This window comes from Rhinolophus sinicus, linkage group LG01, assembly GCF_036562045.2.
Source record: "Rhinolophus sinicus isolate RSC01 linkage group LG01, ASM3656204v1, whole genome shotgun sequence".
In the NCBI taxonomy this organism is placed as follows: domain Eukaryota; kingdom Metazoa; phylum Chordata; class Mammalia; order Chiroptera; family Rhinolophidae; genus Rhinolophus; species Rhinolophus sinicus.
The window spans coordinates 141,134,548-141,151,599 of NC_133751.1; the positions used below are offsets into that span (position 1 = coordinate 141,134,548).

General features: G+C 36.9%; 1 protein-coding gene across 31 annotated transcripts in view; it reads right to left on the reverse strand.

The window, feature by feature from the left end:
- The window catches only part of NEB (nebulin), a 182,740-nt gene that overhangs the window by 148,072 nt on the left and 17,616 nt on the right, over positions 1-17,052 (reverse strand). For all 31 annotated transcript variants that reach the window (XM_074336297.1, XM_019737446.2, XM_074336259.1 and 28 more), the window contains exons 11-22: positions 14,238-14,342; positions 13,501-13,608; positions 11,724-11,840; positions 9,954-10,058; positions 9,759-9,866; positions 9,552-9,656; positions 9,041-9,139; positions 7,955-8,059; positions 6,259-6,366; positions 6,060-6,173; positions 3,455-3,652; positions 1,437-1,544 (exon numbers count right to left, since the gene is read on the reverse strand). In XM_074336297.1, coding sequence (XP_074192398.1) covers positions 1,437-1,544; positions 3,455-3,652; positions 6,060-6,173; positions 6,259-6,366; positions 7,955-8,059; positions 9,041-9,139; positions 9,552-9,656; positions 9,759-9,866; positions 9,954-10,058; positions 11,724-11,840; positions 13,501-13,608; positions 14,238-14,342 — 1,380 coding nt within the window. The remainder of the gene's footprint in view (positions 1-1,436; positions 1,545-3,454; positions 3,653-6,059; positions 6,174-6,258; positions 6,367-7,954; positions 8,060-9,040; positions 9,140-9,551; positions 9,657-9,758; positions 9,867-9,953; positions 10,059-11,723; positions 11,841-13,500; positions 13,609-14,237; positions 14,343-17,052) is intronic.

A 17,052-nucleotide genomic window follows, 5' to 3' on the forward strand; every position in this document is an offset into this window, starting at 1 on the left:
TAATGTGGAAGAGGGCACTCTCAGCTAAGCAGAATCCAGAAACATCACACAATTTTCTAAAAGGTTAACAGAAAACCATGTAGAAAAACAATTTAGAGAGTCTTTGCATGACACGAACAACTTCTCAGGGATGTCATTTCCCCTGTCACTCCATCAGGAGCTGAAGTAAAGAATCTCTCTGGTTGAGGGAGGAGGAATTGAGGAATTAGGAAGGCAGCTAAGGATTATTACGAGGGGTGGGGAGGGCTTTTGCCTTAATATGATCAGTACATAGACTGTCACGACAGCACGAAGGAGGCACAGGAGAGAGAACATTGGAAGCTGCTCCAACTGGGAGCTGGCAACTTCTAGGTACCCAAATTCCTATATCCTTTTCTATTTGTTCTCCTGGTCTCTTCCTTTGTGCACGTTATACATCCCTAGGTACATAGTAGCATTGCTCTTTCAACTTCAGACTTCTGACAACTACCAACTCAGAATAACTTTTTCTGAAAAATCTGAGTTGATAAAATGGTTTTTGCCCAAGACAAATAAAAGCACAAGACAAGAAGAACAACAAAATCTTGTGGAAGTCAATGTTCACTGAGCACCTCTGTCCTTTCTTTATGTGGTCTCAACCTTGATGATGGATTCACCTGACACTGGTGGGAATGTTTTGCTGTTGGCAGAGAAGGGACAGATAACCTGGTTGCTGTAAGACAGCAAGATCATCATTTTTTCTTAGACTGAGTAACAATTTATATACTACTTCAGAGTCATCAAGAATATGACATATGGTATTAATACTTCAAAAATTTCTATAATGTTCATTACATGTATGCATTATTCATAATGACCAACAATTGGAAAAAATCCACATGTTCACTAACTGGATAACCAAAACGCAACATAGCCACTTGAAGGAGTGCCACTCAATAATAAAAAGGAATTAATTGCAGACACTTTGAGGTGATGGATGTACTTCAAAAATATTATGCTAAATGAAAGAAGCCTGATATAAAGGCAATTTCTAGAAAAGCAAAACTATTGAGACAGAAAGCAGATGAGCAGTTGCCTGGCACTGAAAATGGGAGCAGGAATTTTTCAAGGAAACTTCTTGGGGTACGAGCAGAATTTTAAAATTCAATTGTAAGGATGACTATACAGCCATATAAACTTATTAAAACTTGTCAGGGATACACTTAAAACAGGTGAATTTTATGGTATGCAAAGTATATCTTGATAAAGTTGTTAAAAATATTTTTATCACGAATTGTTAACATACATGATTTTGGTGGTGTATAGGGGTACATTTATCTACCAGAATAATTCATGGTAAGTTTTTCCCTCAGCAACAATTATTAGCGAATGAAGCAGTTAAGGAGGCACTTGCCATGGTTTGGGGGTTTTTAACATGACACACGCACAAATCTCTGTGACACAGGAACTGGCTTTACCTCATTAAGAATGTCTGAAGCTCGCTTTGCCTTTTCCATTTCTAAGGACCCAAAAGGCACCCAGCCACAGCCTTTCATCCAGCTGTTGTAGTCAGCTTTGTATTCGACCTAAAACACCAAGAAAAAGATTAAAATTCTTTGGCTCAGCATCATCCTTATTTGTAAAGTCATTAACATTTTACCCGAAAAGATGTTTCTAAGATTTCTGACGAGCTTCCTTACTCCATACGTGAAGATTATTTTAAACATTTCCTTGGTGAGAGATTTTAACAGCCCTTAGGTTTTCACTGTTTTTCTAGCGGGCATACATTCCATTTCATCCTTATTTTAAAACTGAATGGAAGAATGTGGAATTCTAAGTTCAATCTGAAAAAATGCTAAATTCAAAGCTATATCTCAAGGAATACAGGAATACAAGTGTTATGTTTAGATAATGAAATGTGAGATATTTGCTCACTGGAATTGTAAGTATTATGCTTCCACGGTCAAATTAGGACTGGAGGCCACGTTGAAGGTGGATAATTTTGCTCATTTTTGATTAAATAAGACTTGGTAGTAGTTATTTGTACTAAGCGTTTGCACACAATGCCCTTCATGTGCAATGGTCCGCTTAGGAGTGTTCCTACCTTGGCTAACAATGCACTTTAACACAGTTGCACTGGTTAATTTGCTTATAGAGAGCAGTTATCCTTTGGCATTGGTCCTATTTTAGTCCTACCCAGTGTTATCAAAATAATGAGCTACTCTTGTTGTATGGCTATAGATGGTACCTAAAACTTACATTCTAGATACAAAATTCAACTTGTTGTTCTTTAGTGTGGACCTTTTAATTGGAATAAAAAAAAATCAAGAAACCGTTTGACTCCTGCCTTTGAGAGGCTTACAATCTATTTGGGAGGAAGAAACATAGCTAAAATTCAACAAATAAATAAGATAATAATGCATAGAACAGAATTCTTAGCATTGGAAATGCAGGGTCTTATGTTCATACCAGCATTAGTCACAATAGCCAAAAAATAGAAGCAACCCAAAAGTCCACTGACAGATGAATGCCTAAGCAAAATGTAGTACAACATAAAATGGAATATTATTCAGCCTCAAGAAGGTAGGAAACTCTGACACATGCCACAACATTGATGAAACTTGAGGACATTACGCTAATTGAAATAAGCCAGTTACAAAAAGACATACTGGATAGTTTCATTTATATGAGGTCTCAAGAGTAGTCTAACTCACAGAAACAGAAAATAGAAAGGTGGTTGGTTGCCAGGGGCTGAGCGAGGAAGGAAATGGGGAGTTGTTGTTTCATGTGTACAGAGTTTCAGTTTCACAAGATGAAAAAGTTCTGGAGATTGGTTGCACAACAATGTAAGAAACTGCTACTGAACTACAGACTTCAAAATGGTACAGATGGCAACTTTTGTTATGTGCATTTTACCACATTTTTAGAAAACAGAATTGTTAGGATAAAGTGTTTGATTGTGTAGCTCAGGAAAATTAATTTGCCTAAAGAAGTTTTGATCTGCAAAAAAACCCAGCTATTATAAAAACAGATGTTGTAAATCATGTATTGTATTTAGCAATCTATGTAAAAAGATAGCAATCAATGTAAAAACTTATTGATAATGATGAATGTGATCATTATGATAGTCATGATGATAATAATTGTGAATGTTTATTGAGAATTCACCAGGTCATGTCACCATGCTAAGTAATTTTGGATGCATTCAAATCCTCAAAATAATTCTGTTTTATTCCAGATTTACAAGGACATTAGACTCAGCAAAGGTTGATAACTTTCCCAAAGGGAAGGAGGGATGGGCTCACGCTAGACCCAGGTCTCTGTAACTCAAGGGTGTGTTCTTATTGAACCACAGGGTAATTTTCCCATTACATACTTGCTACATACAGAACACAATGCAGATACCTCTGAGAATTGCCCAAAATATCACTCAACTTAGAAATCTTTTTCAGCTTCCCTATTAAAAAGAGGGAATAGAGAAAATCTGATTACTCACATCGCTCTGCAGGGCGTAAGACTTCTTGGCAAGGTCCACGTTGATGCTATCGGGCGGGTAGCTGTACGTGTGGATGAGGTGCTTATAGTCCACGTCACTGACAATGGCCTGGGATTTCTTGGCTTGAGTGACTGTGAGCATATCAAGAGGTGCCGTGTAGACAGTTTTTGACTTTTCATAGTCTTTACGATATTCACGCTGTGAATAGGAAATTACCATTTATGATCAGAGATCCTCTATGGATTTCCAGAAAACCACAGACATCTCACATAAATGACAAATATAAGTTAGAAAACAACAGATCCAAACATCTGAGTAGTTTTTTTATCCCTAAAATTTGTTTATATGTTACTCATCGTTGAAATATCTCCGAAAATCATACATGGACAACCCTTCTCAAATCTCTTTTAAGATCAAAGTGTTACTTTATATTAAAACAGGAGTTTTCAAAGACCACTAACAAGCATTATTTCTACTCAGGTAATCTCCCCTTTGCAGAGTTTTTCAACAAAAAAGTATTTTTTGATTTATAAAAATAGTGTGACAATCATTTCATACTTCTGATTTTAATAAAATGACTGCTTGACAAGTAGATCTGTACACTTGACTTCTTGGCTTTTCTAAAGTCATTTTTAAATGGATAGTTGCTGATTTTTCAACTTTCCTATTCTACTGTCGATAATAGATAGGCCTCACTGAGTATCCCAAAGGTAAATCCATACCGAGTTTAATTTTGATAACAAAATTAAGCTTCTGATTGCAGCAGTTATAAGACCTCAAAGGAGAAAAGTTTGTGAAACTGAGCCCTCAAAGTAACCTTGGCCATTATGTACAGTGTTCTCATAAACCAAATGTCCTGACTGAGCCTCAGAAGGCACTTTCATTTGCTAGTTTTCTGGAATAAGGTTAGGCAGGCTGCTAATTAGGTCAAAATCCCAGCTTCATCAGTTCCACTCACCAATTACCTTAACAGAGAGAAAATTCTGACCTGGTGCCTTTAGGAAAATTCTAAACCCATTATATCTCCCAATATTATATAAGCATAAAGACAGTGACCCAAGCTAGCAAGTACGGATACGCATTATAAACCTTCTGCAGAAACTCCTTTTGCAAGTGATCTAATCTTTCAGCATTTTTAGGGACTGTGATCTTCCTTCTAATATTTTGTAGGTAGTCACTTTCACCGAATAAATTTATCATTTAATTATAAAATCTAGATCTTAGTTTACAAGAATGAAATATGGAAACTTTCTGATGGTATTCAAGACTATTGGAAAAATAAACACAGTTTGTCTTTATTAGAAATAAACTGATAAAGCAATGTTGCAAAAGCAGTTGGTGTATGGAAGTGTTTTTGACTAAACTGTTTTGACTCTTTTGTTCATGTTTATACCAGCTCACACATACCTGCACATGTAAAATGTTGTCAAAGGTCCAAATGGTATTAAGAGATTCTTTTTAAAAGCTGTGCATGTTCTATATCTCAGCTTAGCATTTAGCCTGTAAATTATGAGACTGACTCATCATTGACTATCTCTTTTGGTTGCCAACATCAATCATTTAAAAAGTATTTACTGAGCACTTATTATGTGCCTAGTGTTCTGTGATTGGATGAAAAACAAAAGATAAAGATACATGTGCTATCAACAGAGAGCTATAACCTTTTCGAGTGGAGAAGGGATAAGGAACTAGAGAACAAGATAGTTTTATGCATGTAAGCACTGTATACTGACATAATTCAATGTAAAGTTATTAGACAAAGTAACTGAGTGAGATGTTTTAAAGTGCCATAGACTATATAGTAAATGCAAAATAAATTAAAGAACACATGGGCAAAATGAAAGCAAATAATATAAATATTCTCTTTAGTCATGAAAAAGTAATATTTGCAAGCTATGTTGAACATTCTTACCACTTTTAAGTGACTCTCTAAACATTTTTTAAACACATTGTATACTGCAATTTGCAACAGTAGATGCTTGCTTCTCTATAGTAAGAATTTTAACCAAAAAATAATAGGTGGCCCATAGACAAGCCTTAAGGAATCCATAAATTCTCTGAAATTCAGGCACAAGTCATGAAAAAACTTTGTTTTTCTAGATGGATGATCCAAATCTTTTATCAGATTCTCAAAGGGGCCTATCATCAATTCTTGGATCTATGCCGATACTAAATACCAAAGTCAATAAACAACAATGATATACTAAGGTTTTTATCTGTGACTCATGATTTTCTTCCAGAATAAAGACAATTTTAAAAACCATCATTTTAAAGGTTATTTTTCAATTAGAAGAAAATATGAAAACATCTAGTGATATTTTCCAAAAGGTTTTGAGAATTACCACCAATATTCTGTTAAATACTAGCACATTTTTCACATTTTTCACAGTGAAATGGGCATAAAGTAGAAATCAGTATTTTCTCTCCTCAGTTGTGAGAGGCGCAAGAATCTGGAGGGGATCATTCCACTTCTAAACTCCCCAGTAGTTTGTTGTTGTGAACCTGAGAAACCCATGGATCTGGACTCCTTTCACATGCTACTACCCTTGGGCATGTTCACAGGGACGCCATCTTGCAAACAAGACAGAATTACAAAAGCACTCACATCGCTCTGGAGTTTGGCCGTCTTCAAAGAATGCAGCATCTTGGGATCATCATTAATGCTGAGGGCTCCAATCATTTTCCCTTTGTTTTTCTCATAGTCTTTCTTGTACATCACCTGCAAAGACACGACACGTGCCAGATCCCATTCCTCAGGAAACATCACTGAGGCCCCCCTGCCCAGGTCCCCAGGCCATACTCACATCACTAGCATTCTTGCTGTTGGCTTTGGCTGCCAGTAGGGGAATGGCATCCACTTTAATGTCAAACTTCTTAGCTTTGCTCTTCTCCCAGTCGTACTTATAAATATTCTGGACAGGGAAATTTCAGCAAAGGAATTGGCAAAAATGGTGTGCATGTTATTACACTTTAAACACTAAAGGGTAACCCAGTCCCTTGTCTTACTATAAAATAAATAGACCTTTTTTCTTGTGAATGAAATCATGCATATTTTAGATAATTCTCTTCAAGCTGAAGCTTCTAACTCTCCAAGATTAAGCTTCTCTACTCTTCATTAGAATATTTCATCAATTAAGATACTTCTAGTTATGATATAATATTTGATTCCTAATACTGAATGTTTTATAGAATGGCACAAATATTTTATAGTTGACTTAATAAAGGCATCACTTTTATTTGATTTCAAAGTTCTCTGCAAATGTTATTTCATGAATCATTACAATACTCATTGATGCTGGATAATTTATACTTATTTACACCGTGTTTTCCCCAAAATGAGACCTAGCTAGACAATCAGCTCTAAGGCATCTTTTGGAGCAAAAATTAATATAAGACCCAGTCTTATTTTACTATAATATTAGACTAGGTATTTATAATATAATATAATATAATATAATATAATATAATATAATATAATATAATATAATATAATAGCGGGTCTTATATTAATTTTTTGCTCCGAAAGACACATTAGAGCTGATTGTCATGTCAGGTCTTATTTCTGGGGAAACAAGGTAGAGTTGCTGATGAAATTGAAACCCAGAATGTAATTTGCCTTTTTTTTTTAAATTATGTTTGGAAATGAACGATAGTAATGGATACCTGGCCTTATGCCTTTTGAATACCCTGTATCTTCATTAGTACAAGTACTCTTACATGTAGAAATAATAAAGAACATTATAGGCTTGGGGAATAAATGAAATGAAATTGAATCTTAAAAAAATCAAATCATGAAAGAAAATTAATTATAGTATAGTATAAATGAATATATGACTGAAAGATCTAACATTAAGATTTGCAATTTTGCAACAACATGGATGGATCTTGAGATTGCCACACTAAGTAAGCAAAATAAGTCAGAAAAAGTTGAGAACCATATGACTTCACTTATATGTGGGATATAAAACTGAAAGCAACAAACAAACAAGACAAATAAACAAACAAAAACGCATAGACACAGATAACAGTTTAGTGGTTATCAGAGGGTAAGAGAGTGGGGATGTGGTAGAAAAGGGGGTCACATATACAATGATGGAAGGAAAACTGACTCTGGGTGGTGAACATACAATGTGATATATAGATGATGTATTATAAAAATATACACTTGAAACCTATGTAATTTTACTAATCAATGTCATCCCAATACATTTAATAAAAAATTTTAAAAGATTCGCAATTAAACATACATGAGTGGTGGCATTTTTAAGGTTGGTTAAAATATATTAAGATTGTCTAATTGTATGAATCTACTTACAAGATTGCTACACACATTTTATAAGGTGAATTCAAAGTTATATTGGCAGCGGCTTAGGAATGTGACACAAATGTTAACTGTTCTTCCTATCTTTAACATTGAAATATTTATTCAATGAAAGAATTCAAAAATCAAAGTCTATGCTGTCAGGGAATCACATGGCATAGTACGCGTGAGGAACTTACATCACTTAGGTTATAAGCATTGACTCTGTGCTGGATAAAGGCAGGAGTATCTGGAGGTATATGACACTTAAACTTTTCACTTTCATGTTTCGCTTTGTAATTTAGCTGAGAGAGAGAGAGAGAGAGAACCATTAGTTCTAAAGAAGAATTGTTCTAAAAAAAAAAAAAACTTGAGTGGCAGGTTTCATAAGATAAATTGTAAAATACATTTTGTTAAATAACAACTGACAAAGTTGTTAAGATTAAAACAGAAATCCAGAGCTAGGGTAGGCCACGCTGTGTTATTGACAACTTGTGTGCTGGACACGCGACTGCTGTTATCACATCTATTACCACGGTGGGACCCTAAGGGAAGGAAGTGCTTCTTTCATATACGGTCCCCTTCTCCCGTATCACCCATATCAGAACCCTATGGATTGATAGTGACAGCCCTTTCTTCCTTTTCATTGTCAATTCTCATTGGAGAATCTTGTCTAACAAAAATGGTTATGTCCTCTCACATACATGTTGATATTCTAATTAAAGCCTTCATTTCTGGCCATAAATCTACTGAGGTTACTTTTAGTTCTATTTTCCTAGTTTAACACAAGTTTGGAAATTCATATTTAAAACTCATATGGTAAACTTATCTCAAACACTCCATTTTCCAAAAATGTTTTTTTGAGAGAGAAATCCCATATGTTGAATACCTGTTCTGGGCCAGGATGTGTGCTATGCACATATCTCCTTTCACTTAATCTTCAAAACAACCACATATGAGGCATAGAAAGGTTAAATAATTTGCCCAGACAGAGCTGGAATTTGAATCTAGTTTTATCTGACTTGAGAACTCATGTTCTTTCCAGTACATAAAGCTACGTTAGTTTCCCTTATAAAACTATTTTACTATAATTACTATCTACCCAAGAAGATGCAAGGCATCTAAATAGGAAAATATTTTAGGTGATTGCACATATTAAACTTGTTAAACTTGCTAAAACTCACGTTGCCTTTCTGGTAAATGTGAGAAATTAGTAGATTTTCTGTATAGAGTTATGCTACATTATCCCTCATAATTGGATTTCCTGGATATTTAGAGAAACTTACGTCACTCAGTTGTTTGGAATTAACTTGGGCTTGCACCTGAACAGGAGAGTCGGTTACTTGAGTGAATTTTGTCTTATCTGGATGGACTTTATAGGCATGCTGTGGGAGAGAAAACGAAACAGGTTTAGCGGTATCACTCGTCAAATCCACGTTGACCTATAGGAGAAGTGAGCAGAACCCTGTCCCCCCTAAGAAAAGATACCTATAATTAATAAACCACATTGTTTTTTTTTTCTAATTAGACTGCAGTGTCTTTGAGAGATGTTCTTATCTGTACAAGAAACTTTCCCATATTTTCAGATGTGAACTCTTCTTTGGGAAAATTAACTAGAATTAGCTCTTGAAATGTATGGATGATAATAGGAAAAAATAGTATATCTACTATAAATTTTCTTTGTTAGAATTTTTGTTTTGCTTGCATTTATTTGTAAAAGTGTCAAAATGTTAAACACACCTTGGTCACTAGATACTGTGGAGGGCAGTAACTTCACAGTTCATACTATAGACTTACGTCTTTACACTGATTCAGTTTCTTGATAGTTTCATATTCTTGAGTTATGGTCTGGGGGAAGAAGCCTTTGCCTCTGTCCTCTTCATATTCTGCTTTGTAGTTTTTCTATGAGGAAAAGTAATCAGACATAAGGATGAAACAACCATTACATTCATACCCGAAAAAAATGTGTTATTTGGAAAACTAAACAATGGTCTTAGAACGTACATCACTGTTTTGAGCTGTGACTTTCATGCAGTGTGTGTAATACGGATCCTCAAAGGTGCCTACATAATGTCCTAGAACATTCTTTAAGTAGGAATCTTTGTAGTTAGTCTGAAAGACAAAACATATTTCATTTATTTGTGTGTGAAATTATGCGTCTTTTCTTTGACAGGAGGGAGTGATCCTAGGATGGCTTACATCACTGCTGAATTTGTGCAGAACCGTGTCAAGCTGAAATTTGGGGGTCTCGCAGTAATTCATGCTCTTTGCCTTTGTCTTCTCATAGTTTTCCTTGTACAATTTCTGCAAAAGAAAAAAAAAATCAGTGAAAGTATATTGCTGTCACTCCCACACTGATTATAACACTTGTATTTTCCAACACTAAGCAAAAGAAGAAGAAAAAAGTTACTGCCTGTCAACTGTCTTAAAAACTGACAATTAGATATGTGGGTGTCGTGAATGATAAACCTTTTCTGTTAGCAATTATTGTAAAGCCAAAGTGTATAACAATCTTCAAAAAATTCAGAAACCAATTTGGTGTCTCCGACCAAGCCCTTAGTTGCAGAGATTCACATCTATCTCTGAAATGCGGCCTTCTCCTTCTCCCAGGTCACATACTCTCCCCTCACTGATGGTGTCCCAACAATCAGGAGTATTCTGAGTAGCACTCAATTTTTCTTTTTTTTTTTTAAACAAACATTCATGAAAAACTTTAATAAACATTAAGAAATACATAGTCTCTCTTCCTCCTTCGACCAAGGAAAAACTCCTTACTGTACTTTAAAAATAAGAATGTACAAGAACTCAGATCATGAATCTACTAACTCGTCTTCTCTGCTAGGATTTGTCTTTAGCTCTAGCAATAGCAATAAACAATTAATGGATTTTAAATGCACAACTGAGAAAGCAGATCACTGTCACCTTTTTATGTTGGGTTTTGAAATTGTAAATGGTTTACATTTCATTTTTAATATTTTTCCATTCCTGTCTTTATCAGCAAAGTGGATCTACACCTGGGCTTTTATGTTTGATAAAGAAGGCCTTCGTTTAGGAAGCAGGAGACATGCTGTGCCTTGATTTTTCTGCAGAGCTATTTAAACAGATCCATTTACACTCTCTCACCTGCCACTTCTAAGTCACATGTGCTCATTTCTCAAGTGCTGACTTAATCCAAGGGACAAAGAAACGATAACGAACCCACACAGAGAGCCCCACTTATAATCCTCAAATATGGGGAAAGCTTACTTCAACTTAACCATAGGGAAAAACTCAACTGATCACAAGCTCAGTCTCTTTCCATGTATAGTGAAAGTGGTCTTGGGCTGTTAGTCTAGTAATGCCAGGCCCAGTTCTCACTTATCTAATCTATTTGAAATCTAATGGATTAGTCAGGCTCTAACAATTCCACAAGTAGAAATTCCTGTGAAGACTTGGGGAGAGTCTTACAAGTTCTGCTCTCTGCAAATGATGGTTTCTGGGGCCAAGATCTGAGGAGAAAAGGGCAGCCATGGGGAGAGAAGTCGTACGACACAGGATGTTTTCCTTCTTCTCCCAGCAGCGGTTCTGACGAACACTAGGCCAGAGAGCTACCACTGCTTCATCTCTCCTTCTCCTCCCCTTTCAAAGTTTCCTTCCGCCTCTGTTAACACCGCAACACGTCTCCTACAATGTACACTAGCCTTGGAGGCACAGGCACCTGGAGCCCACAAGGAAAGGACGATTTCTCTGCTCGTTGAACTAAATCCACAGCACCCCCCACCTCCACCCCCATCCCCCTAATAAAATGATACACATCATATTCAGAGGCACTAATACCTTCCTGTGGTTAAATGGTTCCAGGGAACCGCTACACCATAATTTTAAAGTATTTGCAAAGTTATATTTGCATTTAATCATTATAAAAGGAGATAGATTTCATCTCTCCTGCAGCTAAGGTTAAAACAACACTTTTGACAAGGCTATACTTACATCACTTAGGGTATTTCCTGCTGCCATCAGCCTCCTAAGCAGTGGGTTCTCTGAAGCAGGAAGTACATTATAATCTGCTTTTGCTTTATTCTTTTCATAGTCTTCTTTGTATTTTATCTGTGGGTGTGAAGTAAAGTGATAAAGTAACTCTCTGGGTTATTTTTGCTCTCATCTCTATTACAACTATTATAACAGTTCTACAAATCAATTTTCTCTTTAGAAAAATGGCAGCTTGACATTTTATAAACAAAATACTCATAGTAACTCATAACAGTAGCAGAGAAACTATAAATTTCCAAGATATCTTTTTGTTACCATGCATTTATTCATTCAAAAATATTCATTATGATATTTTTGAGTACTTATTATATTCTAGGCACTGGGACACATACAAGAAAGAATAACACATAGTCCCTGCCTTCAAAGATAGAAATAGGTAGATACATAAATAATGGGAGAGAGAAAGATCCACAAATAATGACAGCACATCATGCTGCTTCAGAACCCTTATTCAGATCCTACCTACCTGCCAACAACATTTTTAAAGAAAGAAAGCCAGAAGCATCATGAATCTACCCTTTGTTGCCTCATCTGTGACTGTGTGTGTGAGCGTGTGCGTATTTAATGTACACGCAGGAGGAGAAGGAACTGGTTCTAGTTCTGACCATGATCCCCAGGGCCAGCCATTTACTCAGCAAATATAACTATACAATGTAGACAAGTTCAAAGAATCCTAGATAATGTACCAACATTTAAGAACCTTAGAAAACAAATACAATCAGCTTGGTATCCAAAGGCAGGTTATACACAACTGAAAAACAGATGCGCAATGCCCTACAACTCACAGAGAGTACTCACAGGGGATAAAGTACAGGAAGGGGAGACACAGATAACCTCTCCATCTCATAGAATTATATATTTCACTGAAAAGTGGAAATAAGCAGAAAGGAAATTCCACAGACCTTACTATCCCCCTACCTGCATCTGAGCTATGCAGCCTCTTGGCCTGTCTATGGATGAACTGTCAGGGTGTGTGGCAAAGCCATCCCCTCCTGGCAAGCACCAGATCGTCTCCCCTTTCACTTCTTCAGGACATTGCTCCTGCCCCTCTTGCCCCCTCCAACATCATCACTTTGGACCTTCTAGTCCAAAATATCACTATCTTGGACCTGGATGTTGAAATAGCCTCCTAAGTGATGCGATCTTCCTGCCCTCACTCCTCCAGCAGAGCCAACGCCCAGGTTAGAATCAGGTCTGATTGACTTTGAAGGTTATACTCTTTCTAGTGCCCAACCTGCTTTAGAATGCCGAGGAGTCTGATGATTTAGCAAAGTCACTCTATAGAGTATATGAGCATATCTATGGATTCATGTATCCTGTCTGTGACTAGATTTTCACCAGTTAGTAGGAATATAAGAAAAATAACGGTAGTAATGAGTATGGGAGTATCTATGTTCACATAAGGCCACCAATTGTCTTTTATTAAGGGGTCTCAAAACCCCTGTTCTGTCTTCTGAGATTATAGCCTTTCTACTTCTGGGCACCAAAGGTCATTTATGAAATATTGAAGATGGTAATTGGGAGTTGTTGATGTTCATACACAGAAATTTTTTTTAAAAAAATTTGGTAGCCCTATAATAACACCAAAGTACTTTTTTGTCTCCTAAGGAATGTGTTTTTTTTTTTTGTTTTTTTTTTCAAAATATACAAAAGCAAGAGTTATAAGAAATTCACCCACACTGAGACCACTGGGATAAATGAAAGAAATTCCTCTTACCGTGCTAGCTGCCAATCCAGCTTGTTTATTCACTTTGTATTGTGGTGTTTCAGTTTGCATGAAGTAGATCCGGTCTTTCATATTCTCAAAGTCTTGTTGGTATTTCCTCTGTAAGACATTAAACATACAGAAGAACTGCAGTGGCAACAAACTATGCAAGGCTTTTACACAAAGAGGCCATGTGGAGAGTTACCCAAAGCTTGCTCCTCTTCGTTACCCAAGTTCAATTACAATAAAAGCATGTGGTACCATTACAAAAATGATTAGCAACTTAATAGAGATTTGGAGCAATTATAATGGGCTAAAAGACAGACTCCAAGAAGGAGCTCTTCAAGTCCAGTCACAGAGAACTTAAGAGAAAAGAAAAAGAGGACTTATATTTTCCAAAGGAAAATCTAGGAAGAAACTAATCAGTTTCATAAGCGTACTGTTTGGGTTCCCAGCAAAGAATAAATTAAGAAGGGCCCCTTCAACCTGTACTCACTTTGAAATCATATTGTTCCTATGAAAACTGAGGCAAGAGTAATGGAATCTAATCAAAACAATTTTTCTCAAAAGTAAGGAAAGATTATAAGATTTCTTTCTCAATGGGAAGTCAACACAAGTCTTGCTCCCAAGAAGAGGTGCCAGGACTTCTGAATGTTCAGGTACCACTTCAGGTGAAACAGGAGGCTAGAAATCATAAAGTAAGGGTCCCCCTTTCAACCTAAGAATATCCAGCCATCCTTTTTACTTACTGAGCTGATGTTATCAGCATTCATCCTGGCAGTTGCAATTTCAAAGCAGGGTGTCTCACTCCATTTGCCTTTGATTTTATTTTCATAGTCTTGCTTGTATTTTTGCTAGGAGGGAAAAATAAGGAAAGTGGACTAGCAAAACCCAGGACTTGACAAATAAGACAGCAAATTAAGTGGTAACTAACAACTTTCAAAAACATCTTGACTAGACCCTTCTTGGGTCCTTGCCAGATGTCTTCAAATCTTCCAGTATAGTGTCAATTTACCCATCAAGAAAATTGGGTGAGGGAGATAGAGGTACTAATTCTTCCTCCCTTACTGAGTTTGGGTACTTAGTTCATTCAGAATTCACAGCTGTTTCCTGATGTTTGAGGAAGGAGAGAATTAGAAGCATCTTCCACTTGTAACTCATAGTTATAATAAAACCACTCAACCCCAGATTTCGATGCCAGATGACCTTAACCATTAATTTCTGAGCTTTACCAAAACTCCTAGTTACACAGAAGGCAATACCAAAACAAAATTGGCTTGCAGACCAATGAATAAGACTTCCTAATTTAGACTTAAAGAAATTTTTGTGAGAACTGGCAAGTAATTCAAAAATTAAACTGCTGCCCTATCTTACTCCCAAACACCATACCACCCAAATCCCAGGCTGTGAGCTCCTTGGAGAGAGGAATTATATCTTCTTGTTTTTGTATTCTCAGCATTTAACATAAAATGCAGCATGTAGAATTTACCTCATAAAGGTTTGTTCAGCACTAAGTTGAACTGAGTCCATGATATGTGGTTTTGAACAACCTAGAACTGAAATATAATTAACCTAGCCAACCCCACACCTGGGCACACGAGCTGGAGCCAGAGCTAGGTTAGACCAATTTCCCCTCTTTGGCTCACAAAATGGGTTCGACATAACCAATGTGTCTCAAGGTGTTGTCATGCCTAAACCACCATCACACTCTTCAAGGAAAAAGAAAGTGGTTGTCTGGTATACCTTCAACAGAACAAGTACCAAGGGTGATTGATGGGTAGAACCAGTAAGTTTATGTCAAAGTTAAAGGAAGCCCAGCCCACCCTCAAATGCCCTATATTCTTTCTTCCCAAAAGGTTAATATGCTAATTAATAGCCAAGAGGTTTTCATGGCTATAAAGTATAGAGCCCTGGACCTGAGTTCAGAAGCTCTGGGACTAAGACTTAAATCCATTATTTCCAAAATTGTGATTTAGCCTCTCTAAGCTTCAGTTTTCTTAACCACACATGCTGGCAGTAATAATCATACTTACACAGAGGATTTGGGGAAGATCAAATAAGGTCATACACTGAAGAGTGCTTTGTAAACTCTACAATGCTAAACAAATGTAACGTATAATAATTGCAACATAACAAAGAGTAAGAAACTCTACAGAAAAGACAACTATGTGTGTGTGTGCATGTGTGTGTGTGTGTGTATTCTTTAATGGAAATTTTTGCTGAGGTAAAATTTACTTTATACTGCTAATTAATTTGCCCACCATCCTCTTTTGAAGCTTTAAAGAATTGAAGTCAATCAAACTGATTTTTCCATTTCCTAAGATAGTCTATAGAAGTGTTTCTAATCTTCTTGGAGAACGACCTCAATGGAAACCTGGAGGCAAGAATCAATTTAACTTTTTCTAGGATTTTGTGTTCATTCATTTAACAGAGGGAAGTACATTAGGTCAATTATGAGCTCTGGGACACCTTCTGTGGTAACCACATGTCGATAGATGTAGGAAGATTTCTCCAACAAACCATAGTCGCTCCTCCCCAGAAGTCGGCTGAGGGTGCTTTTGTTGGGCCATAAATCAGGCATCTGAACGTCCTGCTTAACCACATGGTGACCAGAAGTGTTATGAGTAGCGAGTACAGCACACAGGGTTTCCTTTCCATTCTAGATCCCAGTTGGGTATCAGCTGGAAATTCCAACCTGAAATCTTATATTTTCCTATTGTGAATCAGGAAGAAATCAGAGAGGCAGGCACAGAGAAACCAAAAGGACTTCTCAGTCCCTTCAGAACCCCACTTGCAGCTGGTTGTAGTGGACACAGCTTCCTCTCCTGGACATGGAGCCTGCTTACATGGACAGCTCTGCCTGCCTGCCCATCTATGCTAGAGCTACAAAGTAAGCTGAGCCAGGAGGAGGTGCTGGCATGTAGTTGATGGCTTTGGCCAAAAACAAAGGTGAGAGTATGGATTCTGACAGATATATTAATAGGAGAGAAGGTTGGTAAACAGAATGTAACTGCAATATAATTGTTACAGATATGTACTCATTATATTATATGGATAGAAGGCTGTAAGACAAAGGGATGAATCTGGAAGACACGATTTAACAAGGATAGGTAAGAATTTAAATTCATGAAAATGAATAGATAAAGGAGATCTGTACGTATTTTGGAGAGAAAGAAAATGATACTGAAGCATGGGTCAAAGCAGCTTGACCGTGGGGAAGACTTCAAGAGAAAGGAAATGAGTCCCTGGTAGCCCTACACTTCTCCTATTGGATGGTTTGTTGTTGAATGGGCTGCAACCAACCACAAGCATTTCTTCTCAAGGTGACTATTATTTGGGATGCACAACAGCCATTAAGAACTTGGAAATATGGGTAAGACTGGGATGAATAACTATCACCAGGGCTGAACCTGGTGACCTTCATCCACAGCCATCTTCCCCTTGGCTCATATTGTTATTCCCAAGGGCAAACAGCCCTGGCAATGCCTTCAAAATACCCAGTAATGTCACCATATCCAACTGCAGTCCAATAGGTATATAATGCAAGCCACCACTGCAATTTTA